General features: G+C 55.4%; 1 protein-coding gene across 2 annotated transcripts in view; it reads right to left on the reverse strand.

The window, feature by feature from the left end:
- The window catches only part of LOC100488076 (zinc finger protein 436-like), a 53688-nt gene that overhangs the window by 18874 nt on the left and 13123 nt on the right, over positions 1-21691 (reverse strand). For both annotated transcript variants that reach the window (XR_004222658.1, XM_031901965.1), the window contains exon 4: positions 1018-1128. Coding sequence is in view for 1 of the 2 variants with exons in the window: in XM_031901965.1 (XP_031757825.1) it covers positions 1018-1128 (111 nt within the window). In the remaining variant the exon portion in view is untranslated. The remainder of the gene's footprint in view (positions 1-1017; positions 1129-21691) is intronic.

Consider the following 21691-nt stretch of genomic DNA (forward strand, 5'->3'; position numbering starts at 1 on the left):
ACAGGCGCCTCTGTGCCTCACACTTACCCCTCACTCCCCCCCACACAGGCGCCTCTGTGCCTCACACTTACCCCTCACTCCCCCCCACACAGGCGCCTCTGTGCCTCACACTTACCCCTCACTCCCCCACACAGGCACCTCTGTGCCTCACACTTACCCCTCACTCCCCCCCACACAGGCGCCTCTGTGCCTCACACTTACCCCTCACTCCCCCCCACACAGGCGCCTCTGTGCCTCACACTTACCCCTCACTCCCCCCACACAGGCGCCTCTGTGCCTCACACTTACCCCTCACTCCCCCCCACACAGGCGCCTCTGTGCCTCACACTTACCCCTCACTCCCCACACAGGCGCCTCTGTGCCTCACACTTACCCCTCACTCCCCCACACAGGCACCTCTGTGCCTCACACTTACCCCTCACTCCCCCACACAGGCGCCTCTGTGCCTCACACTTACCCTCACTCCCCCACACAGGCGCCTCTGTGCCTCACACTTACCCCTCACTCCCCCCCACACAGGCGCCTCTGTGCCTCACACTTACCCCTCACTCCCCCCCACACAGGCGCCTCTGTGCCTCACACTTACCCCTCACTCCCCCCCACACAGGCGCCTCTGTGCCTCACACTTACCCCTCACTCCCCCACACAGGCACCTCTGTGCCTCACACTTACCCCTCACTCCCACACAGGCGCCTCTGTGCCTCACACTTACCCCTCACTCCCCCCCACACAGGCGCCTCTGTGCCTCACACTTACCCCTCACTCCCCCCCACACAGGCGCCTCTGTGCCTCACACTTACCCCTCACTCCCCCCCACACAGGCGCCTCTGTGCCTCACACTTACCCCTCACTCCCCCCCACACAGGCGCCTCTGTGCCTCACACTTACCCCTCACTCCCCCCCACACAGGCGCCTCTGTGCCTCACACTTACCCCTCACTCCCCCCCACAGGCGCCTCTGTGCCTCACACTTACCCCTCACTCCCCCCCCACAGGCGCCTCTGTGCCTCACACTTACCCCTGGAGTCGCCAGTCGGCCGCACCAGTTCTTTGCCGGCAGTGGTTTCAGGAGGGAGGAGCTTAACTTGTTCCACATTCAGCAGGAGGTCGGGCACTAGCACTGCGCTGCCTGAAAGCACAGGGACCGGTAAGTACACACTAAGGGTCCAGAATATCCAGAGCTAAAAGCAGAGGCACCAAGCAACACGCATGTGCAGAGACACGGATACGGGGAGAGACACGGACACGCAGAGACACGGATACGGGGAGAGACACGGATACGCAGAGACACGGATACGGGGAGAGACACGGATACGCAGAGACACGGATACGGGGAGAGACACGGATACGCAGAGACACGGATACGGGGAGAGACACGGATACGCAGAGACACGGATACGGGGAGAGACATGGATACGCAGAGACACGGATATGCAGAGACACGGATATGCAGAGACACGGATACGCAGAGACACGGATACGGGGAGAGACATGGATACGCAGAGACACGGATATGCAGAGACACGGATACGGGGAGAGACACGGATACGCAGAGACACGGATATGCAGAGACACGGATACGGGGAGAGACACGGATACGCAGAGACACGGATACGCAGAGACAGGGATATGCAGAGACACGGATACGGGGAGAGACATGGATACGCAGAGACACGGATATGCAGAGACACGGATACGGGGAGAGACACGGATATGCAGAGACACGGATATGCAGAGACACGGATACGGGGAGAGACACGGATACGCAGAGACACGGATACGGGGAGAGACATGGATACGCAGAGACACGGATATGCAGAGACACGGATATGCAGAGACACGGATACGGGGAGAGACACGGATACGCAGAGACACGGATACGCAGAGACACGGATACGCAGAGACACGGATACGCAGAGACACGGATATGCAGAGACACGGATACGGGGAGAGACACGGATACGCAGAGACACGGATATGCAGAGACACGGTTACAGGGAGAGACATGGATACGCAGAGACACGGATATGCAGAGACACGGATATGCAGAGACACGGATACGGGGAGAGACACGGACACGCAGAGACACGGATACGGGGAGAGACACGGATACGCAGAGACACGGATACGGGGAGAGACACGGACACGCAGAGACACGGATACGGGGAGAGACACGGATACGCAGAGACACGGATATGCAGAGACACGGATATGCAGAGACACGGATATGCAGAGACACGGATACGGGGAGAGACACGGATACGCAGAGACACGGATATGCAGAGACACGGATACGGGGAGAGACACGGATACGCAGAGACACGGATACGGGGAGAGACACGGATACGCAGAGACACGGATATGCAGAGACACGGATATGCAGAGACACGGATACGGGGAGAGACACGGACACGCAGAGACACGGATACGGGGAGAGACACGGATACGCAGAGACACGGATACGGGGAGAGACACGGACACGCAGAGACACGGATACGGGGAGAGACACGGATACGCAGAGACACGGATACGGGGAGAGACACGGATACGCAGAGACACGGATACGGGGAGAGACACGGATACGCAGAGACACGGATACGGGGAGAGACATGGATACGCAGAGACACGGATATGCAGAGACACGGATATGCAGAGACACGGATACGCAGAGACACGGATACGGGGAGAGACATGGATACGCAGAGACACGGATATGCAGAGACACGGATACGGGGAGAGACACGGATACGCAGAGACACGGATATGCAGAGACACGGATACGGGGAGAGACACGGATACGCAGAGACACGGATACGCAGAGACAGGGATATGCAGAGACACGGATACGGGGAGAGACATGGATACGCAGAGACACGGATATGCAGAGACACGGATACGGGGAGAGACACGGATATGCAGAGACACGGATATGCAGAGACACGGATACGGGGAGAGACACGGATACGCAGAGACACGGATACGGGGAGAGACATGGATACGCAGAGACACGGATATGCAGAGACACGGATATGCAGAGACACGGATACGGGGAGAGACACGGATACGCAGAGACACGGATACGCAGAGACACGGATACGCAGAGACACGGTTACGGGGAGAGACATGGATACGCAGAGACACGGATATGCAGAGACACGGATATGCAGAGACACGGATACGGGGAGAGACACGGATACGCAGAGACACGGATATGCAGAGACACGGATACGGGGAGAGACACGGATACGCAGAGACACGGATACGCAGAGACACGGATACGCAGAGACATGGATACGCAGAGACACGGATACGGGGAGAGACACGGATACGCAGAGACACGGATACGCAGAGACACGGATACGGGGAGAGACACGGATACGCAGAGACACGGATACGGGGAGAGACACGGATATGCAGAGACACGGATATGCAGAGACACGGATACGCAGAGACACGGATACGGGGAGAGACATGGATACGCAGAGACACGGATATGCAGAGACACGGATACGGGGAGAGACACGGATACGCAGAGACACGGATATGCAGAGACACGGATACGGGGAGAGACACGGATACGCAGAGACACGGATACGCAGAGACAGGGATATGCAGAGACACGGATACGGGGAGAGACATGGATACGCAGAGACACGGATATGCAGAGACACGGATACGGGGAGAGACACGGATATGCAGAGACACGGATATGCAGAGACACGGATACGGGGAGAGACACGGATACGCAGAGACACGGATACGGGGAGAGACATGGATACGCAGAGACACGGATATGCAGAGACACGGATATGCAGAGACACGGATACGGGGAGAGACACGGATACGCAGAGACACGGATACGCAGAGACACGGATACGCAGAGACACGGATATGCAGAGACACGGATACGGGGAGAGACACGGATACGCAGAGACACGGATATGCAGAGACACGGATATGCAGAGACACGGTTACGGGGAGAGACATGGATACGCAGAGACACGGATATGCAGAGACACGGATATGCAGAGACACGGATACGGGGAGAGACACGGATACGCAGAGACACGGATATGCAGAGACACGGATACGGGGAGAGACACGGATACGCAGAGACACGGATACGCAGAGACACGGATACGCAGAGACATGGATACGCAGAGACACGGATACGGGGAGAGACACGGATACGCAGAGACACGGATACGCAGAGACACGGATACGGGGAGAGACACGGATACGGGGAGAGACACGGATACGCAGAGACACGGATACGGGGAGAGACACGGGATACACAGAGACACGGAATACGCAGAGACACGGATACGCAGAGACACGGATACGCAGAGACATGGATACGCAGAGACACGGATACGGGGAGAGACACGGATACGGGGAGAGACACGGATACGGGGAGAGACACGGATACGCAGAGACACGGATACGCAGAGACACGGATACGCAGAGACACGGATACGGGGAGAGACACGGATATGCAGAGACACGGATACGGGGAGAGACACGGATACGGGGAGAGACACGGATACGGGAGAGACACGGATACGGGGAGAGACACGGATACGGGGAGAGACATGGATACGCAGAGACATGGATACGCAGAGACACGGATACGCAGAGACACGGATACGCAGAGACATGGATACGCAGAGACACGGATACGGGGAGAGACACGGATACGGGGAGAGACACGGATACGGGGAGAGGACACGGAATACGCAGAGACACGGATACGCAGAGACACGGATACGGAGAGACACGGATACGGGAGAGACACGGATACGCAGAGAACGGGATACGGGGAGAGACACGGATTACGGGGAGAGACCACGGATACGCAGAGACACGGATACGCAGAGACACGGATACGGGGAGAGACATGGATATGCAGAGACACGGATACGGGGAGAGACACGGATACGCAGAGACACGGATACGGGGAGAGACATGGATATGCAGAGACACGGATACGGGGAGAGACACGGATACGCAGAGACACGGATACGCAGAGACACGGATACGGGGAGAGACATGGATATGCAGAGACACGGATACGGGGAGAGACACGGATACGGGGAGAGACACGGATACGCAGAGACAACGGATACGGGGAGAGACATGGATATGCAGAGACACGGATACGGGGAGAGACACGGATACGCAGAGACACGGATACGCAGAGACACGGATACGGGGAGAGACATGGATATGCAGAGACACGGATACGGGGAGAGACACGGATACGCAGAGACACGGATACGCAGAGACACGGATACGCAGAGACACGGATACGGGGAGAGACACGGATACGCAGAGACACGGATACGCAGAGACACGGATACGCAGAGACACGGATACGCAGAGACACGGATACGGGGAGAGACACGGATACGCAGAGACACGGATATGCAGAGACACGGATACGGGGAGAGACACGGATACGCAGAGACACGGATACGCAGAGACAGGGATATGCAGAGACACGGATACGGGGAGAGACATGGATACGCAGAGACACGGATATGCAGAGACACGGATACGGGGAGAGACACGGATATGCAGAGACACGGATATGCAGAGACACGGATACGGGGAGAGACACGGATACGCAGAGACACGGATACGGGGAGAGACATGGATACGCAGAGACACGGATATGCAGAGACACGGATATGCAGAGACACGGATACGGGGAGAGACACGGATACGCAGAGACACGGATACGCAGAGACACGGATACGCAGAGACACGGATATGCAGAGACACGGATACGGGGAGAGACACGGATACGCAGAGACACGGATATGCAGAGACACGGATATGCAGAGACACGGTTACAGGGAGAGACATGGATACGCAGAGACACGGATATGCAGAGACACGGATATGCAGAGACACGGATACGGGGAGAGACACGGACACGCAGAGACACGGATACGGGGAGAGACACGGATACGCAGAGACACGGATACGGGGAGAGACACGGACACGCAGAGACACGGATACGGGGAGAGACACGGATACGCAGAGACACGGATACGGGGAGAGACACGGATACGCAGAGACACGGATACGGGGAGAGACACGGATACGCAGAGACACGGATACGGGGAGAGACATGGATACGCAGAGACACGGATATGCAGAGACACGGATATGCAGAGACACGGATACGCAGAGACACGGATACGGGGAGAGACATGGATACGCAGAGACACGGATATGCAGAGACACGGATACGGGGAGAGACACGGATACGCAGAGACACGGATATGCAGAGACACGGATACGGGGAGAGACACGGATACGCAGAGACACGGATACGCAGAGACAGGGATATGCAGAGACACGGATACGGGGAGAGACATGGATACGCAGAGACACGGATATGCAGAGACACGGATACGGGGAGAGACACGGATATGCAGAGACACGGATATGCAGAGACACGGATACGGGGAGAGACACGGATACGCAGAGACACGGATACGGGGAGAGACATGGATACGCAGAGACACGGATATGCAGAGACACGGATATGCAGAGACACGGATACGGGGAGAGACACGGATACGCAGAGACACGGATACGCAGAGACACGGATACGCAGAGACACGGATATGCAGAGACACGGATTACGGGGAGAGACACGGATACGCAGAGACACGGATATGCAGAGACACGGATATGCAGAGACACGGTTACGGGGAGAGACATGGATACGCAGAGACACGGATATGCAGAGACACGGATATGCAGAGACACGGATACGGGGAGAGACACGGATACGCAGAGACACGGATATGCAGAGACACGGATACGGGGAGAGACACGGATACGCAGAGACACGGATACGCAGAGACACGGATACGCAGAGACATGGATACGCAGAGACACGGATACGCAGAGACACGGATACGCAGAGACACGGATACGGGGAGAGACACGGATACGGGGAGAGACACGGATACGGGGAGAGACACGGATACGCAGAGACACGGATACGGGGAGAGACACGGATACGCAGAGACACGGATACGCAGAGACACGGATACGCAGAGACACGGATACGCAGAGACATGGATACGCAGAGACACGGATACGGGGAGAGACACGGATACGGGGAGAGACACGGATACGGGGAGAGACACGGATACGCAGAGACACGGATACGCAGAGACACGGATACGCAGAGACACGGATACGGGGAGAGACACGGATATGCAGAGACACGGATACGGGGAGAGACACGGATACGGGGAGAGACACGGATACGGGGAGAGACACGGATACGGGGAGAGACACGGATACGGGGAGAGACATGGATACGCAGAGACATGGATACGCAGAGACACGGATACGCAGAGACACGGATACGCAGAGACATGGATACGCAGAGACACGGATACGGGGAGAGACACGGATACGGGGAGAGACACGGATACGGGGAGAGACACGGATACGCAGAGACACGGATACGCAGAGACACGGATACGGAGAGACACGGATACGGGGAGAGACACGGATACGCAGAGAAACGGATACGGGGAGAGACACGGATACGGGGAGAGACACGGATACGCAGAGACACGGATACGCAGAGACACGGATACGGGGAGAGACATGGATATGCAGAGACACGGATACGGGGAGAGACACGGATACGCAGAGACACGGATACGGGGAGAGACATGGATATGCAGAGACACGGATACGGGGAGAGACACGGATACGCAGAGACACGGATACGCAGAGACACGGATACGGGGAGAGACATGGATATGCAGAGACACGGATACGGGGAGAGACACGGATACGGGGAGAGACACGGATACGCAGAGACACGGATACGGGGAGAGACATGGATATGCAGAGACACGGATACGGGGAGAGACACGGATACGCAGAGACACGGATACGCAGAGACACGGATACGGGGAGAGACATGGATATGCAGAGACACGGATACGGGGAGAGACACGGATACGCAGAGACACGGATACGCAGAGACACGGATACGCAGAGACACGGATACGGGGAGAGACACGGATACGCAGAGACACGGATACGCAGAGACACGGATACGCAGAGACACGGATACGCAGAGACACGGATACGCAGAGACACGGATACGCAGAGACACGGATACGCAGAGACACGGATACGCAGAGACACGGATACGCAGAGACACGGATACGCAGAGACACGGATACGCAGAGACACGGATACGGGAGAGACACGGATACGGGGAGAGACACGGATACGCAGAGACACGGATACGCAGAGACACGGATACGGGGAGAGACACGGATACGCAGAGACACGGATACGGGGGAGAGACACGGACACGCAGAGACATGGATACGGGGAGAGACACGGATACGCAGAGACACGGATACGGGGAGAGACACGGATACGCAGAGACACGGATACGGGGAGAGACACGGACACGCAGAGACATGGATACGGGGAGAGACACGGATACGCAGAGACACGGATACGCAGAGACACGGATACGCAGAGACACGGATACACAGAGACACGGATACGCAGAGACACGGATACGCAGAGACACGGATACGCAGAGACACGGATACGCAGAGACACGGATACGCAGAGACACGGATACGGGGAGAGACATGGATACGCAGAGACACGGATACGGGGAGAGACACGGATACGCAGAGACACGGATACGCAGAGACACGGATACGCAGAGACACGGATACGCAGAGACACGGATACGGGGAGAGACACGGATACGCAGAGACACGGATACGCAGAGACATGGATACGCAGAGACACGGATACGGGGAGAGACACGGATACGCAGAGACACGGATACGCAGAGACATGGATACGCAGAGACACGGATACGCAGAGACACGGATACGCAGAGACACGGATACGCAGAGACACGGATACGGGGAGAGACACGGATACGCAGAGACACGGATACGGGGAGAGACACGAATACGCAGAGACACGGATATGCAGAGACACGGATACGGGGAGAGACACGGATACGCAGAGACACGGATACGGGGAGAGACACGAATACGCAGAGACACGGATATGCAGAGACACGGATACGGGGAGAGACACGAATACGCAGAGACACGGATACGCAGAGACACTGATACGGGGAGAGACACGGATACGCAGAGACACGGATACGGGGAGAGACACGGATACGCAGAGACACGGATACGGGGAGAGACACGGATACGGGGAGAGACACGGATACGCAGAGACACGGATACGCAGAGACACGGATACGCAGAGACACGGATACGCAGAGAAACGGATACGGGGAGAGACACGGATACGCAGAGACACGGATACGGGGAGAGACACGGACACGCAGAGAAACGGATACGCAGAGACATGGATACGGGGAGAGACACGGATACGCAGAGAAACGGATACGGGGAGAGACACGGATTCGCAGAGACACGGATACGCAGAGACACGGATACGCAGAGAAACGGATACGCAGAGACATGGATACGCAGAGACACGGATACGCAGAGAAACGGATACGCAGAGACATGGATATGCAGAGACACGGATACGGGGAGAGACACGAATACGCAGAGACACGGATATGCAGAGAAACGGATACGCAGAGACATGGATACGCAGAGACATGGATACGCAGAGAAACGGATACGCAGAGACACGGATATGCAGAGACACGGATACGGGGAGAGACACGAATACGCAGAGACACGGATATGCAGAGACACGGATACGGGGAGAGACACGAATACGCAGAGACACGGATATGCAGAGACACGGATACGGGGAGAGACACGAATACGCAGAGACACGGATACGCAGAGACACTGATACGGGGAGAGACACGGATACGCAGAGACATGGATACGCAGAGACATGGATACGCAGAGACACGGATACGGGGAGAGACACGGATACGCAGAGACACGGATACGGGGAGAGACACGGATACGCAGAGACACGGATACGCAGAGACACGGATACGGGGAGAGACACGGATACGGGGAGAGACACGGATACGCAGAGACACGGATACGCAGAGACACGGATACGCAGAGACACGGATACGCAGAGAAACGGATACGGGGAGAGACACGGATACGCAGAGACACGGATACGGGGAGAGACACGGACACGCAGAGAAACGGATACGCAGAGACATGGATACGGGGAGAGACACGGATACGCAGAGAAACGGATACGCAGAGACACGGATACGCAGAGAAACGGATACGCAGAGACACGGATACGCAGAGAAACGGATACGCAGAGACACGGATACGCAGAGAAACGGATACGCAGAGACACGGATACGCAGAGACACGGATACGCAGAGACACGGATACGGGGAGAGACACGGATACGGGGAGAGACACGGATACGCAGAGACACGGATACGGGGAGAGACACGGATACGGGGAGAGACACGGATACGCAGAGACACGGATACGCAGAGACACGGATACGCAGAGACACGGATACGCAGAGAAACGGATACGGGGAGAGACACGGATACGCAGAGACACGGATACGGGGAGAGACACGGACACGCAGAGAAACGGATACGCAGAGACATGGATACGGGGAGAGACACGGATACGCAGAGAAACGGATACGCAGAGACACGGATACGCAGAGAAACGGATACGCAGAGACACGGATACGCAGAGACACGGATACGCAGAGAAACGGATACGCAGAGACACGGATACGCAGAGAAACGGATACGCAGAGACATGGATATGCAGAGACACGGATACGGGGAGAGACACGAATACGCAGAGACACGGATATGCAGAGAAACGGATACGCAGAGACATGGATACGCAGAGACATGGATACGCAGAGAAACGGATACGCAGAGACATGGATATGCAGAGACACGGATACGGGGAGAGACACGAATACGCAGAGACACGGATATGCAGAGAAACGGATACGCAGAGACATGGATACGCAGAGACATGGATACGCAGAGACACGGATATGCAGAGACACGGATACGGGGAGAGACACGAATACGCAGAGACACGGATACGCAGAGACACTGATACGGGGAGAGACACGGATACGCAGAGACACGGATACGGGGAGAGACACGGATACGCAGAGACACGGATACGGGGAGAGACACGGATACGGGGAGAGACACGGATACGCAGAGACACGGATACGCAGAGACACGGATACGCAGAGACACGGATACGGGGAGAGACACGGATACGCAGAGACACGGATACGGGGAGAGACACGGACACGCAGAGAAACGGATACGCAGAGACATGGATACGGGGAGAGACACGGATACGCAGAGAAACGGATACGGGGAGAGACACGGATACGCAGAGACACGGATACGCAGAGACACGGATACGCAGAGAAACGGATACGCAGAGACACGGATACGCAGAGAAACGGATACGCAGAGACATGGATACGCAGAGACATGGATACGCAGAGAAACGGATACGCAGAGACATGGATACGCAGAGACACGGATACGCAGAGACACGGATACGCAGAGACACGGATACGCAGAGACACGGATACGCAGAGACACGGATACGCAGAGACACGGATACGCAGAGACATGGATACGGGGAGAGACACGGATACGCAGAGACACGGATACGCAGAGACATGGATACGCAGAGACATGGATACGGGGAGAGACACGGATACGCAGAGACACGGATACGGGGAGAGACACGGATACGCAGAGACACGGATATGCAGAGACACGGATATGCAGAGACACGGATATGCAGAGACACGGATACGGGGAGAGACACGAATACGCAGAGACACGGATATGCAGAGACACGGATACGGGGAGAGACACGGATACGCAGAGACACGGATACGGGGAGAGACACGGATACGCAGAGACACGGATACGGGGAGAGACACGGATACGGGGAGAGACACGGATACGCAGAGACACGGATACGCAGAGACACGGATACGCAGAGACACGGATACGCAGAGACATGGATACGGGGAGAGACACGGATACGCAGAGAAACGGATACGGGGAGAGACACGGATACGCAGAGACATGGATATGCAGAGACATGGATACGGGGAGAGACACGGATACGCAGAGAAACGGATACGGGGAGAGACACGGATACGCAGAGACATGGATACGGGGAGAGACACGGATACGCAGAGACACGGATACGCAGAGAAACGGATACGCAGAGACACGGATACGCAGAGACACGGATACGCAGAGACATGGATACGCAGAGAAACGGATACGCAGAGACACGGATACGCAGAGACATGGATACGCAGAGACACGGATATGCAGAGACACGGATACGCAGAGACATGGATACGCAGAGACACGGATACGGGGAGAGACACGGATACGCAGAGAAACGGATACGGGGAGAGACACGGATACGCAGAGACACGGATACGGGGAGAGACACGGACACGCAGAGACACGGATACGCAGAGACATGGATACGGGGAGAGACACGGATACGCAGAGAAACGGATACGGGGAGAGACACGGATACGCAGAGACACGGATACGCAGAGACATGGATACGGGGAGAGACACGGATACGCAGAGAAACGGATACGCAGAGACACGGATACGCAGAGAAACGGATACGCAGAGACATGGATACGCAGAGACACGGATACGCAGAGAAACGGATACGCAGAGACATGGATACGCAGAGACACGGATACGCAGAGACATGGATACGCAGAGACACGGATACGCAGAGACACGGATACGGGGAGAGACACGGATACGCAGAGACATGGATACGCAGAGACATGGATACGCAGAGACACGGATACGCAGAGACATGGATACGCAGAGACACGGATACGCAGAGACACGGATACGGGGAGAGACACGGATACGCAGAGACATGGATACGCAGAGACACGGACACGCAGAGACATGGATACGCAGAGACATGGATACGGGGAGAGACACGGATACGCAGAGACATGGATACGCAGAGACACGGATACGGGGAGAGACACGGACACGCAGAGACACGGATACGCAGAGACATGGATACGCAGAGACATGGATACGCAGAGACACGGATACGCAGAGACACGGATACGGGGAGAGACACGGATACGCAGAGACACGGACACGCAGAGACACGGATACGCAGAGACACGGATACGGGGAGAGACATGGATACGCAGAGACATGGATACGCAGAGACACGGATACGGGGAGAGACACGGATACGCAGAGACATGGATACGCAGAGACATGGATACGCAGAGACATGGATACGCAGAGACATGGATACGCAGAGACACGGATACGCAGAGACATGGACACGCAGAGACACGGATACGCAGAGACATGGATACGCAGAGACACGGATACGGGGAGACATGGATACGGGGAGAGACACGGATACGGGGAGAGACACGGATACGGGGAGAGACACGGATACGCAGAGACATGGATACGCAGAGACATGGACACGCAGAGACACGGATACGCAGAGACATGGATACGCAGAGACACGGATACGGGGAGAGACACGGATACGCAGAGACATGGATACGCAGAGACATGGATACGCAGAGACATGGATACGGGGAGAGACACGGATACGGGGAGAGACACGGATACACAGAGACATAGATACGCAGAGACACGGATACGCAGAGACATGGACACGCAGAGACACGGATACGCAGAGACATGGACACGCAGAGACATGGATACGCAGAGACATGGATACGCAGAGACACGGATACGGGGAGAGACACGGATACGCAGAGACATGGATACGCAGAGACATGGATACGCAGAGACACGGATACGCAGAGACACGGATACGCAGAGACATGGACACGCAGAGACACGGATACGCAGAGACATGGACACGCAGAGACACGGATACGCAGAGACACGGATACGCAGAGACATGGATACGGGGAGAGACACGGATACGCAGAGACATGGATACGGGGAGAGACACGGATACGGGGAGAGACACGGATACGCAGAGACACGGATACGGGGAGAGACACGGATACGGGGAGAGACACGGATACGCAGAGACACGGATACGCAGAGACATGGATACGGGGAGAGACATGGATACGCAGAGACACGGATACGGGGAGAGACACGGATACGGGGAGAGACATGGATACGCAGAGACACGGATACGCAGAGACACGGATACGCAGAGACACGGATACGCAGAGACACGGATACGGGGAGAGACACTGTGACATAACAAACTGTATAAGTTGGATGAAACTATTAGATATTTCTGTTTATGCTGAAATGTACCCCCTGCCCCCCTCCTACCTGTTGTAGCAAATGCATTGTGTAGGTTAATCTCATCTAGGTGTGTATTGTGTGTAGCCAGCCGGCTCTGTCTGGCCCTCCCCATGTAATTGCCCCTATTGTGAGGGCACACAGAGCCAGACCCCATAGTGACACAATACACATAGTTACCCCTTGTGAGAGCAGTGCTCTGTCTAGTAAATGCAATAGACTGAACTGGGCATGCTCACTAGGTGGCTTCCCATAGGCCCAGTGGGATTAGCTATGATTGGCCCCTCTGGAAGCTGCCTTTGGGTTGGCAGAAGGAGTCAAATCCTGTTTTGGTTTTACGACAGGGGCTGTTCCCTTTCTGGCTACAAAGGTGGCTACCAAGAGTTCCAAGGAGCCTTTTGTCTGGGGTGTAACCTTAGCTACGGCAGGACCCCCTCCCCTGTGTTCCCTGGAATCTACCTTAGCTGGGGCAAGAAGATTCCCCCCAACTGTGTGTATTTCCCTACTCCCTAAGGAACAAGAGTGCAGGCTGGCTACCACCTACTGGCTTATGGGAACCTGCTGATGGCTACTTGCCATTTCTCCAATAAACACCTCATCCTGTGATACCAACTGTTTGCTCTTTGGGTCCTGCCCTATGTCTGGGAACTCACGGCCCTGAGGTTGTGACATAATTTGGTGGCAGCAGTGGGATAGGATCCCAGGACCCAAAAGGCACCATGAGCACCCCACCTGGATTCTACGCTGACCCATTGGATCTCTTCGCTTGCATGGATTACTCCTGGACTCCAGAGATCCCTACTGATCCCAGAGAGAGGACCCTGTTCTGGCTGAGATGTGAGTCACTGGGACTATCTGGGGATGAGGGTCTGGCATATGGAGTAGGGCAGTTAGTGGCAGGAGAGGCAGACCTGGAGGATGGGTACTATGTTCTGCAGCGCACCATGCACCAACCAGGTGGGAGATATTGGCACAGTCCCTATACAGTGCTCCCGCTTCCCTGTAGCTTGGCGGAATGGCACGGCCAATGGGAGAGGCTGAATTTCTGTGACTATAGCACCTTTGTGGGTAACCCAGAGGGGGAATTCCATACCCTCTATGCACAGCGCTTCTTTTATATAGGAATGAATGATACAGAGGAACGGAGGGACTGGCTTGCTGACCTGGTGTATCAGGAACTGGAATTGATAAAAGAGTATGGGAGTATCCAGGAATTGGAAAACCAACGCAAGGAAGCACTGAGGGTATGTGCACCATCTTTTTGTGGTTTTCAGCAGGCACAGCCATGTCTTGGTACTGTAGGTCCAAAAGACTTTCACTTACCCCCCAGTACAGTCAGTGCCGGGGTGGGGGAGGAACAAAAAGCTTCCCAAACAACTTTATTATGGTCCCCAAGGGAAATCCCTGTTTGTGAGGAGTTCAGTGGTTGCGTTGCCCCTGGGCTGGCAGAACCGGAGAGTGGGTGCTGCCACTTTAAAGGCTTGGCAGAGGCTGAGGCCTCCCCAAGTGAAATCCCTAATTGTGTGGAGCCTGGAGCTGCTCAGTTTGAAAAAAGCTCCAAGGAGGGAAGAGATGAGGATTCCCCACTACCTGAGTTGTTGCTGGCTGGAGAGGAACAGGACCAAGAGGAAAGCATTGCTCAGGATTCCCCAATGTCTATCAGAGCAGTCAGTTCTGGGAATGGAGTAAGGGGCACCCCAAAAGCACAACGTGTAACCAGGGCAGTTGTTCCGGAAACCCCCTCTGGCAGACAACAAGGCCAGAGAATTACCCCACAGAGAAATAAAACACTGGTGAGTCCCCGTGCTGTCCCTACAATATCTCCCAGATGGAGGGATCCCCCATTGTGTAATGTTACAGGGACCGGGGCCTTGAGAGAGGTTGGGTGGAACTTAGAATTAAAGGAAAAGCAGGGGGGTAAAAACTTTGGTAATACTCTTTGGGGTCCACTGGTCATTGGGGTCACTTGAAGATGAGTCACCTTGGCCTGACTGCTTGGGGGGGGAATACAGACTGTACCACCTGGGATTGTTCCCTTCTCCCTGGAAGGCCCCTTTATTGTCCTGGAGGCCAGAACTGTGACATTACAGGGTCGCCCATATGGAGGAGAGAGGGTTAATGATGGCCGCCCTGAAATATCCCTCTTAGATCCTGTGGGTTCTGTTTACACCCCATCTTGTTATTCCTGTTTTGCCAATCTGCCCCCCCCCAAGGAACTAAAGACTTTTGCTAAGTGACTTTGGGAAACTGCACCAACTGCTGCCCCCTACTGTGTGTAAGGGGCCCAGCCACTAAGGGCTGTCTGGGAGGGGGAGAGAATACAGTAACTCTGGGACAGATACAAATTAGGACTCTAAAGTAACATTTTTCTTTCTTATTATGGATATTTTGCCTTATGGGAATTGGCTAGTGAGGCTGCTGGGAACCTGTGTAGGCCCCCAGCAGGCTCACTATTTGGGAAGGGGGAGAAATGTGACATAACAAACTGTATAAGTTGGATGAAACTATTAGATATTTCTGTTTATGCTGAAATGTACCCCCTGCCCCCTCCTACCTGTTGTAGCAAATGCATTGTGTAGGTTAATCTCATCTAGGTGTGTATTGTGTGTAGCCAGCCGGCTCTGTCTGGCCCTCCCCATGTAATTGCCCCTATTGTGAGGGCACACAGAGCCAGACCCCATAGTGACACAATACACATAGTTACCCCTTGTGAGAGCAGTGCTCTGTCTAGTAAATGCAAAAGACTGAACTGGGCATGCTCACTAGGTGGCTTCCCATAGGCCCAGTGGGATTAGCTATGATTGGCCCCTCTGGAAGCTGCCTTTGGGTTGGCAGAAGGAGCCAAATCCTGTTTTGGTTTTACGACAGGGGCTGTTCCCTTTCTGGCTACAAAGGTGGCTGCCAAGAGTTCCAAGGAGCCTTTTGTCTGGGGTGTAACCTTAGCTACGGCAGGACCCCCTCCCCTGTGTTCCCTGGAATCTACCCTAGCTGGGGCAAGAAGATTCCCCCCAACTGTGTGTATTTCCCTATTCCCTAAGGAACAAGAGTGCAGGCTGGCTACCACCTACTGGCTTATGGGAACCTGCTGATGGCTACTTGCCATTTCTCCAATAAACGCCTCATCCTGTGATACCAACTGTTTGCTCTTTGGGCCCTGCCCTATGTCTGGGAACTCACGGCCCTGAGGTTGTGACAGACACGGATACGGGGAGAGACACGGATACGCAGAGACACGGATACGCAGAGACATGGATACGGGGAGAGACACGGATACGCAGAGACACGGATACGCAGAGACACGGATACGGGGAGAGACACGGATACGCAGAGACATGGATACGGGGAGAGACACGGATACGGGGAGAGACACGGATACGCAGAGACATGGATACGCAGAGACACGGATACGCAGAGACATGGATACGCAGAGACATGGATACGGGGAGAGACACGGATACGGGGAGAGACACGGATACGCAGAGACATGGATACGCAGAGACACGGATACGCAGAGACATGGATACGGGGAGAGACACGGATACGGGGAGAGACACGGATACGCAGAGACATGGATACGGGGAGAGACACGGATACGGGGAGAGACACGGATACGCAGAGACACGGATACGCAGAGACATGGATACGCAGAGACATGGATACGGGGAGAGACACGGATACGGGGAGAGACACGGATACGCAGAGACATGGATACGCAGAGACACGGATACGGGGAGAGACACGGATACGCAGAGACATGGATACGCAGAGACACGGATACGGGGAGAGACACGGATACGCAGAGACATGGATACGCAGAGACACGGATACGCAGAGACACGGATACGCAGAGACACGGATACGCAGAGACACGGATACAGGGAGAGACACGGATACGCAGAGACATGGATACGCAGAGACACGGATACAGGGAGAGACACGGATACGCAGAGACATGGATACGCAGAGACATGGATACGCAGAGACACGGATACGCAGAGACACGGATACAGGGAGAGACACGGATACGCAGAGACATGGATACGCAGAGACACGGATACAGGGAGAGACACGGATACGCAGAGACATGGATACGCAGAGACACGGATACGCAGAGACACGGATACGCAGAGACACGGATACGCAGAGACACGGATACGCAGAGACACGGATACAGGGAGAGACACGGATACGCAGAGACATGGATACGCAGAGACACGGATACGCAGAGACACGGATACGCAGAGACACGGATACGCAGAGACACGGATACGCAGAGACACGGATACAGGGAGAGACACGGATACGCAGAGACATGGATACGCAGAGACACGGATACGCAGAGACACGGATACGGGGAGAGACACGGATACGCAGAGACATGGATACGCAGAGACACGGATACGCAGAGACATGGATACGCAGAGACACGGATACGCAGAGACACGGATACGCAGAGACACGGATACGCAGAGACATGGATACGCAGAGACACGGATACGCAGAGACACGGATACGCAGAGACACGGATACAGGGAGAGACACGGATACAGGGAGAGACACAGATACAGGGAGAGACACGGATACGCAGAGACACGGATACGGGGAGAGACACGGATACGCAGAGACACGGATACGCAGAGACATGGACACGCAGAGACACGGATACGCAGAGACATGGACACGCAGAGACACGGATACGCAGAGACACGGATACGCAGAGACATGGATACGCAGAGACACGGATACGCAGAGACACGGATACGCAGAGACACGGACACGCAGAGACACGGATACGCAGAGACATGGACACGCAGAGACACGGATACGCAGAGACACGGATACGGGGAGAGACACGGATACGCAGAGACATGGATACGCAGAGACACGGATACGCAGAGACACGGATACGCAGAGACACGGATACGCAGAGGACACGGATACCGCAGAGACATGGATACGCAGAGACATGGATACGCAGAGGACACGGATACGCAGAGACACGGATACGCAGAGACACGGATACGCAGAGACACGGATACGCAGAGACACGGATACGCAGAGACACGGATACGCAGAGACACGGATACGCAGAGACACGGATACGCAGAGACACGGATACGCAGAGACACGGATACGCAGAGACACGGATACGCAGAGACACGGATACGCAGAGACACGGATACGCAGGAGCGGATACGCAGAGAGACACGGATACGCAGAGACACGGATACGCAGAGACACGGATACGCAGAGACACGGATACGCAGAGACACGGATACGCAGAGACATGGACACGCAGAGACACGGATACGCAGAGACATGGACACGCAGAGACACGGATACGCAGAGACACAGATACGCAGAGACATGGATACGGGGAGAGACACGGATACGCAGAGACATGGATACGGGGAGAGACACGGATACGGGGAGAGACACGGATACGCAGAGACACGGATATGCAGAGACATGGATACGGGGATAGACACGGATACGCAGAGACACGGATACGCAGAGACACGGATACGCAGAGACATGGATACGCAGAGACATGGATACGGGGAGAGACACGGATACGGGATAGACACGGATACGCAGAGACACGGATACGCAGAGACACGGATACGCAGAGACATGGATACGCAGAGACATGGATACGGGGAGAGACACGGATACGCAGAGACACGGATACGCAGAGACACGGATACGCAGAGACATGGATACGCAGAGACATGGATACGGGGAGAGACACGGATACGCAGAGACATGGATACGCAGAGACATGGATACGGGGAGAGACACGGATACGGGGAGAGACACGGATACGCAGAGACATGGATACGCAGAGACATGGATACGGGGAGAGACACGGATACGCAGAGACACGGATACGCAGAGACACGGATACGCAGAGACATGGATACGCAGAGACACGGATACGCAGAGACATGGACACGCAGAGACACGGATACGCAGAGACATGGACACGCAGAGACACGGATACGCAGAGACACGGATACGCAGAGACACGGATACGGGGAGAGACACGTATACGCAGAGACATGGACACGCAGAGACACGGATACGCAGAGACATGGATACGCAGAGACACGGATACGCAGAGACACGGATACGGGGAGAGACACGTATACGCAGAGACATGGATACGCAGAGACATGGATACGGGGAGAGACACGGATACGGGGATAGACACGGATACGCAGAGACACGGATACGCAGAGACATGGATACGCAGAGACACGGATACGCAGAGACACGGATACGGGGAGAGACACGGATACGCAGAGACATGGATACGCAGAGACATGGATACGGGGAGAGACACGGATACGGGGATAGACACGGATACGCAGAGACACGGATACGCAGAGACATGGATACGCAGAGACATGGATACGGGGAGAGACACGGATACGCAGAGACATGGATACGGGGAGAGACATGGATACGCAGAGACACGGATACGCAGAGACACGGATACGCAGAGACACGGATACGCAGAGACACGGATACGCAGAGACATGGATACGCAGAGACACGGATACGGGGAGAGACACGGATACGCAGAGACATGGATACGCAGAGACATGGATACGGGGAGAGACATGGATACGCAGAGACACGGATACGCAGAGACACGGATACGCAGAGACACGGATACGCAGAGACATGGATACGGGGAGAGACACGGATACGGGGAGAGACACGGATACGCAGAGACATGGATACGCAGAGACATGGATACGGGGAGAGACACGGATACGCAGAGACACGGATACGCAGAGACATGGATACGGGGATAGACACGGATACGCAGAGACACGGATACGCAGAGACATGGATACGGGGATAGACACGGATACGCAGAGACACGGATACGCAGAGACATGGATACGCAGAGACATGGATACGGGGAGAGACACGGATACGCAGAGACATGGATACGCAGAGACATGGATACGGGGAGAGACACGGATACGGGGAGAGACACGGATACGCAGAGACATGGATACGCAGAGACATGGATACGGGGAGAGACACGGATACGGGGATAGACACGGATACGCAGAGACACGGATACGCAGAGACATGGATACGCAGAGACACGGATACGCAGAGACATGGATACGCAGAGACACGGATACGCAGAGACATGGATACGGGGAGAGACACGGATACGGGGAGAGACACGGATACGCAGAGACATGGATACGCAGAGACATGGATACGCAGAGACACGGATACGCAGAGACATGGACACGCAGAGACACGGATACGCAGAGACATGGACACGCAGAGACACGGATACGCAGAGACATGGATACGCAGAGACACGGATACG

Source organism: Xenopus tropicalis, chromosome 5, assembly GCF_000004195.4.
Source record: "Xenopus tropicalis strain Nigerian chromosome 5, UCB_Xtro_10.0, whole genome shotgun sequence".
NCBI classification, from domain to species: Eukaryota; Metazoa; Chordata; class Amphibia; order Anura; family Pipidae; genus Xenopus; species Xenopus tropicalis.